This window comes from Puntigrus tetrazona, chromosome 1 (genome assembly GCF_018831695.1).
Source record: "Puntigrus tetrazona isolate hp1 chromosome 1, ASM1883169v1, whole genome shotgun sequence".
NCBI classification, from domain to species: domain Eukaryota; kingdom Metazoa; phylum Chordata; class Actinopteri; order Cypriniformes; family Cyprinidae; genus Puntigrus; species Puntigrus tetrazona.
Genome location: NC_056699.1, coordinates 7680847 through 7692092, shown reverse-complemented (window position 1 = coordinate 7692092; position 11246 = coordinate 7680847). Strand labels below are relative to the sequence as shown.

The 11246-nt window shown below is 36.5% G+C and overlaps 3 protein-coding genes across 3 annotated transcripts; 1 reads left to right on the top strand and 2 right to left on the bottom strand.

Annotated features, from left to right (window-relative positions):
* Positions 1-1165: 1165 nt before the first annotated feature.
* On the bottom strand, positions 1166-4718 carry xpa (xeroderma pigmentosum, complementation group A). The gene is made up of 7 exons (XM_043237381.1): positions 4582-4718; positions 3649-3833; positions 3454-3564; positions 3265-3370; positions 2897-3062; positions 2087-2204; positions 1166-1897 (listed from the first exon to the last, which is right to left on the bottom strand). The coding sequence occupies exons 2-7, from the start codon at positions 3824-3826 to the stop codon at positions 1743-1745; spliced, it is 834 nt and encodes a 277-aa protein (XP_043093316.1). The 5' UTR covers positions 3827-3833; positions 4582-4718; the 3' UTR covers positions 1166-1742.
* Positions 4719-5237: 519 nt separating this feature from the next.
* Positions 5238-7994, top strand: pla2g12a (phospholipase A2, group XIIA). Its single transcript, XM_043237392.1, has 4 exons — positions 5238-6122; positions 6208-6284; positions 6441-6606; positions 6733-7994. Exons 1-4 carry the CDS (start codon positions 5903-5905, stop codon positions 6849-6851), a joined length of 582 nt encoding a protein of 193 aa, XP_043093327.1. The 5' UTR covers positions 5238-5902; the 3' UTR covers positions 6852-7994.
* On the bottom strand, positions 7492-11223 carry saraf (store-operated calcium entry-associated regulatory factor). Its single transcript, XM_043237367.1, has 6 exons — positions 10969-11223; positions 9890-10068; positions 9318-9816; positions 8674-8854; positions 8189-8280; positions 7492-8108 (listed from the first exon to the last, which is right to left on the bottom strand). The coding sequence occupies exons 1-6, from the start codon at positions 11039-11041 to the stop codon at positions 8083-8085; spliced, it is 1050 nt and encodes a 349-aa protein (XP_043093302.1). The 5' UTR covers positions 11042-11223; the 3' UTR covers positions 7492-8082.
* Between the last annotated feature and the right edge of the window lie 23 nt (positions 11224-11246).

Here is an 11246-nt window from a genome sequence, read left to right as displayed (position 1 = left end):
CAAGATATAGGGCGAACACAAATAATGGCAGCAATGCATGGCATGTGTAACCCTCCCTTCTTAGTGGACACCATGACAAAAGTAACGTTCACACTTTCACGCTCTTACTCACTTACGCATACTCCGCCATGATAAAACTAGGCAAGCATCGTACAGTACGTGTCCCTGAAGAATAATAATATGCATGTTTGTGGTCATTGAGACATCAGGCATAAAAGCTGATAATGCGCACAGAATGGAGGAACCCTTTCTAATATGAAAAACAAACATTTATTACAAACACAAAAGATGTTTTCAAACAATCATTTCATTGACTAAATTCATTATTTCAAATACAGCATGAAGTGTCAAGCCAACCTTGCCATGAAAGGTGACGAAAAACTTGGCCATTAGGCCAAGGAATGAGTGCATCCGTGCTTCTTGTGAATCAGGAAGCCTGATACTTTCAATAGTCACACAGACAGACTGAAACACAACACCGTGAGAGATTTTCTAGTCTACGTATGGAATCACCAATACCTCTCACTGAACAAACAGGCACTGGACTTTACGAGGTAGGAGAGTGAGAAACGAGATCCTGTTACTGGCTCAACTTTGGACCAATTTGGTTCTTTTGCCTCAAAATGATACTGAGGAAAGATTATTTCAGTTGAAATGGCATATGTTTGGTAATCACTTCCTAAATTTTAAATAACTATCATTTGTATTTTCTTCACGTACGGTGAACACTGTGCTCAGTCTAACATGGAAAAAGTACTCAACTGACATTTTGATCATTCAGTTTTCCGAAACCAATAGCTCTACAGTGCCCTCATGTGATCAAATCTAGTGTGATATGCTCTAAGCTTAAAGGAGTACTAACTGAATGAACACTTCCTGATAATTTACTCGCATAAAAAATCATTTTCTTGAACAAAGCTTTTTAGGAATTTTCTCCATATAATGGACTTCAATTGTGACCAAGGGGTTAAAGGTCTCAATTGTAGCATCAATGCAACTTTAAAGGACCCAGCCCAGGAATAAAGGTTTTATCTAGTTTAACGATATGACATTTTCTAAAAAAAAAAAAAAAAAAAAAAAAAAAAATTAAATACTGATTTATATTACTGCTGTCAAACAATTAATCGCTCTAAAATTTTAGTTTACATAGTAAATGTGTGTACTGTGTACATTTATTATAAACATATAAATACAAGCATTCAGGATATATTTTGAAAAGATGCATATATATACATATAAACATGTAAACAATTTTCTGGATGCAATTAATCGCAATTAATCATTTGGAAGCACTAATTTATGCACTAAGCACTAAGATGAGCATTTGTGGTTTAAAAAGTATATTTTCAGAAAACCACAGATCGTTTTTAAAGATAAGAGCCTTCTTAATTCACTGAAACTGAAATTTGGACCTCCATTTGAAGCCCACTTTATAGAGAAAAATCCTGGAAACTTCTTCATGCATCTTAATTGACACGAGGGTGAGTTAACTATCATTCTGGAATGATCATTTGAGCAATTTTCATTCATTAATGCTGACATTTCTAAACTTTCTATGCTGGTTAAGCGTTTCAGATACTCCAAAGCGGAAACTGATGCAAACCTGTTTTGTTACCTGACATCTAGTAAAGAGAATGTGTTGAGGACCAGAAGTAAGATCAGTACTACTTTTCGCTGATGTGGATCTGGATCCTGCTTCTTCCCTGAACAGTGGCCACAGCAGTGAGACCTCCAAGACGTGTTTACATCTTTTCAAAAGTCAGTTCATGTCCACATGTTTGACACACTTTCTTGTAGAGATCTTCCTCTTCATTTAGCAGCTCCTCCGGGCCGTAAACATGCTGATGAACGCTGGTGTCTTTCTTAAACATACTGCTCCTGACGGCCCGCCTCAACTCTGAAAGAAAAATGAAGATTAAAAGCAATGTATGAATACACACAAACCCGATGCAGTCAGTTCATAGAAGTTCATAAGAACTCTTATTCATAGTCATTCTAATCAATACAATCAGTACTTATTTCACTAAACATGCTCTTTTTAAGCGTGAAAAAGTCTGTAACTGACTAGACTGCTCAGCTATCGTACCTTTAACCTTTTTATTAAATCGTTTCTGCTTTTGCACCTCCCTGTTCTCCTCTCTGCTCTCCTTGGCCTCCTCCAGAGCCTCCTCGCTGCCCCACACCTCCAGAGAGCGCTTTACCACCTTACATTTTACAAAAATATGTTAGAAAGTATTTATACACAAACAGCAAATTATGCCACTAACATTTAGTTTGACATTTTTTAGAAAACTTAATTTTGAACTTTGTTCAACTTTGAAGATTTTTTGGATCATGGAGAAAATAAGAATTTAAGAAAGCTGCATGACTTTTTACAACATTAATATCAAGAAGAAATGTTTCCTGAGCAGCGAATCAGCAGGAAAGATTTCTGAAGGATAATATGACTCTGAAAATTCAGCTGTTTTATGATAATTTTGTTCAAATTAATGTACACTTGGTGTTCACAAGCACTTATTTTAGAAACTTTTATTTATTTTTTTTATTGTATAACTAAGAAATAAACCAAAACGAATAAATCGTTACAATTTTATATTAGCAAATTTTTTTACTTGTTAATGTAAAAATCCTTTGTTGTGAAGAGCACCCAAAATATAATCAATTTGACACTCTAAAAGTTGAAATGAATATGAAAATATTTAGCATACGAATGGTGCATGCTTTTATTTCATGCAACTACTGGTGCAAAAAAAAAAAAAAACACCTAAACATTATGGCTTGTACTACTTGATACTTGTTTTGTGGTAAAAAAATAAATAAAAAAAGATGTGATGGTAACTTTTAACTTATCCTTAGCATGGTTTTTATGATGAATATTCGGAGGTGTTAAACCTACCTGTGTTTTTAAGTAGAGTTTCATGTCTCCCCAGCGAGGATTGTGAGGATTTTTCCTGAGAATAAATCTCAGCGGCGGCTCCCTCTTATCCAGATCACAATCCTTCAGTAGGAAATTCTGTTTGGCTTCTGAGCGAGATATTAGCTTGTGCTTCACTTCGTTGTCTCTATGCAAACATGCAATCATAAAATGAAATACGCACAGTGCTTGTTTTGAGCAGCTGTAGAACTGCAGGTGCACAGGAAACACAACACAGTACTGAAACCGAAATACTGATATAAAACTAGGAGTTAAATACAGTAATAACGGCTTCATCCTGTAACACTAATTTAAAGCTATGTTTTAAGAACTAGAAATGGATGTCATACCTGCATTTATCACACACAGATAGATCAAAACTGTTGCTAAGATAAGAGTCCATGAATGGTTTTAGACACTCTTCACACATTAGATAATCAGGCTCCATCACTGGGGCTGAAACACATAAAATTCAACTTCAGTTAAAAACAAATGCAAAAACATGCATATGTTGGTTAAAGATGGCATTTTTGGATCACCTGGTTGCTCAACCACTCTCTTTTCTTGCTGTTCATCCTCTGTTGTCTCCTCCTCAATAAAGAAGCCTGCACCCGAGTCTATAGTTTTTGCCACTTTGGCACATGTTGCTCCTAAGGAAAGACAGATTATTGTACACCCAACATGATAAAGTGAAAATCGTGTAAATTCATGAACATGTTAACACATGAAGAAACCTTCTGGAGCTGATGACGGTCGGTTTGCAAGTCTGGCTTGCCTGAGCATTAACGCCCGTTGTCTATTCCTTTCGATTTTGGCCAACATGTGCGGTGTTAAGGTCTCGTTGGAATTGTTTGAAGGGTTTGCGGCATCCAGCGATGCATCTTGAGAATCACTGGCTTCTGGCACGTCCATGACCAGTCTGTATAGGTACAATACCAAATTTGAGCACATTTAGCCACAATACAAAATAATAATCGGTAAGTAATAAAAAATGACTCGTACAAATAAAAATCTGCACTGAGCAAAAGTCAAAACAGGCAACAATTAACCAAAACCCATGAGATAACTAAAAGCATATGAATAAATACATACATAAACCACTTTCAATTAAAAGTATGTATTGTGAACGTACTGTGTTTTTTTTGTTTGTGTTTAATGCCATTACATCTTACGTGGCTATTTTTATGGCAAGAAATATTCTGATTGAATTAAAAACATTATTTGTATTTGGCTTAAAAATCTCCTCAAAAGATTTGAATCTACTGTGATAATAGTGATAAATATATACAGCATAAACTCTGTTACCGTAACATCAAACCCTACTCTAAGTTTAGGAATTATACAGTGAACAAAAATCACCTTTCAAGCATTTAACCACAATCAAAGACCAACAAAAATTTAAATTCATAAAATATTACAGAAATCCCAAATTAAATTGAACACATTATAAATTTACAGTGATAACAACCCATGCGCACAGCTTAAACTGAAGTTGATTGCTATCAATCAATCACTGAATAGATTTATAAAATGTTGGATAGATTCCTAATCAAATATATTTTACATTTACATTGGCAATGACATGTATAACTGACCCGCATAAATTAAGAGCATAATGCTAAAAGCTCGAGATTTAATAACAACGATTCGAAAAAGCGTTGTCATACCGGAAACGTTATTTTCGCTTTTACGGTTGGTCCGAGATGGGATAAATTTAATAAAAACTTGAAAGCACCATTCCACTGTGTACGTTTAATGTTTACGAGCGTGCACTATTGTGAAGAGCTTTTCTTCTTTGGATATCTTGCGTCAAAAGTCCGTCATCGCCATCTGCTGGTTCTTCTGCGAGTCGTCATAGCAACCGCGTAACGGAAACCGTTCTCTTGTTTGAAGAGCTAGCAGCGCCTGGTGACCGCGCGCGCGCACGCTGTTCACTTATAATCGAAGCTCATGCTATTCTAAGTCAGTATGGCATGAAAACAAAATAGCTGTAAGTTATCTGACAGCTGTCCTATCTGCAGCTATCCTCGACTACACACAAAACAATGGGTTTAACTTGCGGAGATGGAAGACTGCGTCCTCCTATTAGTAATCAGTTTTGTGTTGAAAAAGAACTGATGCTAGTGCCAATGAAAACCCGATGAAGACCCGAGACCTGGTTCAGCTCTCAAAGATGTCAGGCTGAAAGTAAAGAGAGGTATTCAAGCTTCCCTTTCCAAACTCTTCTTTTTCAGAAGCAAGGCTAGTCAGCAAGTTAGCCCTTGGGCGTCAGGGAAAAAAATAATAATACAAAAATTATTTATTTATTTATTTATTTATGCTTTGCCTAAGAAAATTCAATTAAAAAAAATTGTTGAAATAAAAAAGCATTATTGCGCCGTTTACCTCCCTATACTGTATAGAAGTCCCCGTGTTTAAGAGGACAATACCTACAAATACAATAACAGTGATAAAGATTTACACACAGCTGTTTTCATATGAAAATGAGATTTGTAGCCAAATTGCAGAAGAGGAAAAATGACTTCAGAAAGATGGCAGCGTTATTTTTACAGACATTTAGGTAAATTACGAGTCGTATCTTACATTATGTGCGAACGGTGACCATTCCATCTGCAACCCTTTAATACTGTAATATTATACTTTATATAAAGAAATAAATAAATAAATACCCCATGTCTTTTTTTAATGCATCCAGGCCCTTACGTCCAGTAGGTGGCAGAGATGCACCCCGAGGAGTTAGTTTGCCGAACGTCATTCAATAGAAAACTAGTAGAAGAAGAACTTGACTCGTTTATCAACAAGAAGCCGGTGCATTCGCAGACGTGTACTCGATTTATTAGTATTTATTCATTATTAACTATTTCTATTAGCAATCACGACCTTACTGTAACAGAGCCGTTTAATCATGTAGGTGCTGTGTTTTGTAAACGTAGATACAACTACTTTAAGTACTTTACCGATAGACTGTCAAAAGTGACTTGTTGAACTATGCCCTGTCGTGTCATCTGCGTTACGCTGCTGCTGTGTGTCGGAGCACTGATTTATGAGACCAAAGCCGATGAGTTTACTGAAGAAATTAAGCCTCCTGACTGGAAAAAGACCTTCAAATCTATCCGGAACGGGCTTCACAAAGTAGACAAATTCCTCAACATGGCTTTAGACCTGATCGGAGGTTCAGACGGACGCTGTATTTTTAAATGCAATGACGGTAGGTCAGTTGAAACGCAAGCACTTGTGATAATTAATCGTGCACCCTCCTCATCGTGTTGTGTACCTTTTCGTGCTCTTTAAAGGGTACACACCAGTTCCTCGTCCCAACTATAAATCCCCTCTACCCAACGGATGCGGCTCCCCACTGTTTGGATTTCAGGTGAAGACAGAGAAGCTATTACTAATCCATTTCTTCTCTAATTTGAATGCTACTCATTCTTTTACTTCTGTATTGCTCAAAGCGCTATGTAAATAGATTGGTGATTGGTTGATTAATGTTCTCTCTGCCTCTGACTTCTGTTCTATTTGACTGCAGTTTGATTTTGGGATCCCGTCAATAAACACATGCTGCAATGAGCACGATCTGTGCTATGATACCTGCGGGAGAGAGAAAAATGACTGTGATGAACAGTTCCAGATCTGTCTGGAATCCATCTGTAGTAATTTACAAAGGACATTGGGTTTGTCCCAAAGTGTTCAAGGTAAGTTAAAACCAAAGGTTTTTGTTCTTGCCAACGGTGTGTAAATAATATATTATTGACATAACCTACTGTATTTCTTGTACATTTTGTTGAGATCAAACCTTATACCCATATTTGATTTGACAGCATGTGAGTCAGCAGTGACTTTGCTCTTTGATACTGTGATGCACTTGGGATGTAAGCCTTACCTGGATAGTCAAAGATCATCTTGCATTTGCCACTATGAGGAGAAGGCTGATCTGTGAACAGTTTATATGTTAATGTGTGTTTGTTATTGTCTCAGGGTACTGCAAGATGCAATACAATTGTTTTTTTCACTTTGTACGCATTCATTGCAATGTCATGGTTAACTGTGTATTTTGTAATTACAGAAAAAGTTTAATTATTTATTCTGATGATCAATATACCTGCTGGTGTGCCTTTATTTATATACACACACACAAATACATTTAATAATATATGAATATAAATATATATACATTCACACAAAGACGCTTAATATGTATAATATATACATTTGTATATAAAAGCTTAATAAAAATGAAAAAAAAAAATCTTTACATTGCTTTAAGTGATTTCTGAAAACTTGATGAGCCAATAATCTGAATCAGCAAACAGGTGGAGTTCATATGTTCAGGTGAACATGATAATGTAATGAAGACAAACTTCAAAAGATCTATACACAACTGTTAACCTACAAACATCACCTTAACATTATTAGGACTAGGCACAAAGAATTGTCATAGCAAGAAGACTTTTAATATGAAAATAACAAGTACTAGAGTAAGCCAATAGACATGTCTTAATGAATCATGACAAAACTTTATCAGAATATGTCTTAGATGTGTCCAGTCATCTCTCACACACAAAAATAACTCATTTGAATTATTTTTAAATTTTTTTATTTAAGAATGAAAGTTGCATGCATTAAAAGAATGCATTAAACCGAGTTTCAATGAGAAACTATGCAATTATTTATTGAGGGATTATATCTACCAGAAGTAAGCCAGAACTGAATCTGATGACATTTTTTTCAAGAAATCATTAATTCGAATTTGTTTCTTTGGACTATTGTTGAGTTATTGCAGAATAAGGCCAACAAACTTGCATTATGAAACAAAATAGGCTACATTTTTTTAATGTTGACTTTATTTATAGAAATATATTTATACAGAAAATAAACTCCTTCATAATTTAAAACATGAAAGAACAGTTTTTTGAGAAGAAACTGCATTAAAGACTTAATAAAGAGTAGGATGCATTGTATTTAAATCTTTGTTAAACCCATAGTGAAGCCCAAAATGAAAGAAGGCAGGTTGTTTTCAGAGCACAGCAACAAACCAATCAAAGCAGTAATATGCTACATTTAGTTGAGCAAAGACTGGACATTAAATGAACAGTAGTATGAATAAGAAGTTGCAAGTCCTTGTAATATGTTTTTTGATCATGTCCAATCTGAGAACTGGGGTTGTTCAATCATCTTCTTTTAGTTCCTCCAAAACCTGCACCACAAAACACCATAAATTGAGCTGATCTCACAACAGCACATCTGGCATCTCTAACTATATTTGCTGTAGTTTACCTGAGGCGGTCCGTGTTCCTGAGCTTGTTTTTGGTGCTGGAGAAGGTCGGTTGGTGTAAGACGGTCCTGCAAAGCCCATAGGTGGTTGGCGTCTAATATGAACGTAAAAGATGGGTGAAGACCGAACAAAAAATTACTGCATTTAGATTTACATTAATGCTGTCAGCAGATCATTTCTTACTAAAAAGGCTAAAACTATTATGATTACCAAAAACACTTTGTATTTACTAGATGTGTGGTTGTGCACACTGTAGTACAGAAACTAGGAATACTCAATAACGACAAGTTATATTTATTCTGAAAAATATGAAAGTATTGGGGCACTTAAAAATATGTTTTATCTCATTTTAGTAACTTTACAAATGTAACCACTGCAATCTTTTGAGCTTACTGCCCTACTAGTATTTTACAAATCAGTGATATTTAAATGTGACATCTTTTACTTATACATAAGTCAATTATGTAAGAATATATTGCTTGTTTACCTCTGATTCCCAAACAAATATCCCAGAATTCCACCTGTGCCCATTCCAGTCCAAAATCCACCCCCACCACGTCCACCAGTGAAACCTCCAGTGTTTCCACCAGGAAAACCTCCGGTCCAAGAACTCTGAGGTCTGGTGTATGAATCAGAAAAGCCATACCCGGGCCTTGAGCTGGAGTGGTCTGTTTGAGAGAACCCACAAAACAGGAAATATTAAACACTCCCCTAAAATAAATGTGCAAATATATCTCACCACTCACCCGCATGTTGTTCAAACTTGTATTTGTTTCTTTCTTCTATGGAACAAGAAAGAAGATACTTTGAAGAATGTTGGTTACCAAATGTTTGGGTCCCACTGACATGCATTTTTCACCATATAATGGAAGTCAGTGGGAAGTGAAACGGTTTGGTCACCAACACTCGTTTGGTCACAATCTGTGTTCCACAGAAACAAGAAAGTCATACAGGTTTGGAGTGACATGATGGTGAGCAACTTTTACTCTATAATAATAGAATCATACTGAAAATGACTGGTACATAAAGATATAGACAGACAGACAACACTGATTTCTACCTATAAAATTGTCAATTCACGAGTGTGTTTTTGTATGAAAAAGTCCCGCTTCTAATAGATAGATAGATTACCTGAGTAATAATCTGGTTTGAACCCAGGTGGCGGTGGCTCCATACCCTGGCTGTTATCCCATGTCCCACTGTATCCCTGGGATCCATCTCCACTGTAGCCTTGGTGGCCGTGAGTAGGATTGCACAGAAACATCTTGTACACAGCATATGCCACCAGCAAAAGGAAACCTACTACTATAAGCCCACCCAGTCCATCACCAGAAGGGCCGTTCTGGAAGGGATACTGGCCGTTAGACTGCTGATAGTGGCCTCCGCTCTGCTGCTGCTGCTGCTGCTGCTGCTTATTATTGGAAAAGCCTTGAAAGAAGTCTGAGAAGCCCGAAGAGCCCCAGGAGCCCTGCGTGTGCTGCTGCCTCCCTTCCGCCGTGAGCTCCAGCGTGTACTCCAGACCGCAGGAGCCTTTCAGCACATACACGTCATTGGGACTGTTATAGCCCTCACAGGAGACCTCCACACGCCCGAACCTGTACGCGTTGTCCATGTCAGCCTTGCATTCCCACTATAAGAGAGAGAGCAATACTCTAAATAGTGTAGAGACATATTGCACGCGAGAGGCAGTTCGGGAGTCTTACCTGAGTGTCTATGCCGTCTGATCCTCTGTTGTAACACTGGACCACCTCAGGAACGAACGATCCACAGCCAGCCGAGCCTCCAACGCACTGCAGCTGTGGAACAGGACTGGATCGCCGGGCTGTGGTGTAGCGTCCTCGGTGGAGCGTGAGCACCTGAACATCACGCAGCAACACAGCCTCTGTTGCAGGAAAGAAAAAAAACACATGACAATTTCTATCTATATATCTATCCAAAAAAAAAAGTATCACACAAAAGCTCCTTTACATTTACATTTAGCAGGTGCTTTTATCCAAAGTGACTTATGAGTGAACAAATAAAATCGTAAAGATGTAAATATTTTTTGAAAATATTGAATTTATATTATACTTCAATATTTATACTTGCATTCAATTTTGCTTCTGGTTTGTATTATTTACTGCATATTTTACATTTAATTATATTAAGAAAATATTTTTATTTTCTTTTTGCCACATACATTTTGTATGACAAAAGGAAGAAGTACCAATTTTAAGAAACATTAATTATATATACATAATTTATATTATTATTATTATTAATAATAATAATACCAAGTAAAAATATTTATTATCATATTGGGCTCATCTCCAAAAGTTAGTTATATTACAAAATGTACATATTTAATGTATATTTTATCTCTTAGTACGTTTTTATTATATCTATTTGATAGTATCTATTTAAATGTTTTATTATAAGATACTAATAATATATAAACACATATTTATATAATCATATTTTCCACCCCCCCCAAACTAATTCCGTACTGCATACAAGCAATTGGTAAAATATTATCACTTAAATATACATATACAGAACATTTGCTATGAAAAACGAATATGCAAGATGTTTAAGATGAGTTGAAAATAAACAAAAGTAAATTTTCGAATCCGGTGGGTGTTATAACACGCACTAATGCTGCACATTTAGAGCGAAAGTACTGTGTAAAGTACATTTAATACACACTTATTTTGCTCAGACTGACCAAACTATCTCCTGTGATATCCCTGACTTGATTACGTTCGTTTAATTCGCTGTGAAGTCCATGTAAAATATATTTTACCATCATTCCAGCAGCTGATGCGAGGCACGATCAACAGCAAGAAGTGCAGGAAGAAAACGCCAGAGCTCCTCATTTCTCCCTTTACGACGGAAAACCTCTCGTTTGCCCTTTAAAAAGGTGGACTGAAATGCCTCACTGTGAGCACGTACGTGGCTTTCACCAATTAGTGAAAATAAAGTCTGATGTAAACAAATGTAACTGACAGTTCAGTGCGGCATCATTCTTATCACGCTACTTCCGCTTCCGTGTTTATGCAGATGAGCCTCTCATTGTCGCCG

What these genes read in the sequence shown, in the direction of transcription:
- xpa (XM_043237381.1), bottom strand. Translation starts at nt 3,826, where the DNA reads ATGGACGTGCCAGAAGCCAGTGATTCTCAAGATGCATCGCTGGATGCC. An exon ending in GAGAGTGGTTGAGCAACCAG is followed by an intron (nt 3,371 to 3,453) that starts GTGATCCAAAAA and finishes TATGTGTTTCAG; the next exon opens with CCCCAGTGATGGAGCCTGAT. An exon ending in TCTGTGTGTGATAAATGCAG is followed by an intron (nt 3,063 to 3,264) that starts GTATGACATCCA and finishes ATGTTTGCATAG; the next exon opens with AGACAACGAAGTGAAGCACA.
- pla2g12a (XM_043237392.1), top strand. Translation starts at nt 5,903, where the DNA reads ATGCCCTGTCGTGTCATCTGCGTTACGCTGCTGCTGTGTGTCGGAGCA. An exon ending in TATTTTTAAATGCAATGACG is followed by an intron (nt 6,123 to 6,207) that starts GTAGGTCAGTTG and finishes TGCTCTTTAAAG; the next exon opens with GGTACACACCAGTTCCTCGT. An exon ending in CCCCACTGTTTGGATTTCAG is followed by an intron (nt 6,285 to 6,440) that starts GTGAAGACAGAG and finishes ATTTGACTGCAG; the next exon opens with TTTGATTTTGGGATCCCGTC.
- saraf (XM_043237367.1), bottom strand. Translation starts at nt 11,041, where the DNA reads ATGAGGAGCTCTGGCGTTTTCTTCCTGCACTTCTTGCTGTTGATCGTG. An exon ending in CATCAGCTGCTGGAATGATG is followed by an intron (nt 10,069 to 10,968) that starts GTAAAATATATT and finishes TTCCTGCAACAG; the next exon opens with AGGCTGTGTTGCTGCGTGAT. An exon ending in CAGACGGCATAGACACTCAG is followed by an intron (nt 9,817 to 9,889) that starts GTAAGACTCCCG and finishes TCTCTCTTATAG; the next exon opens with TGGGAATGCAAGGCTGACAT.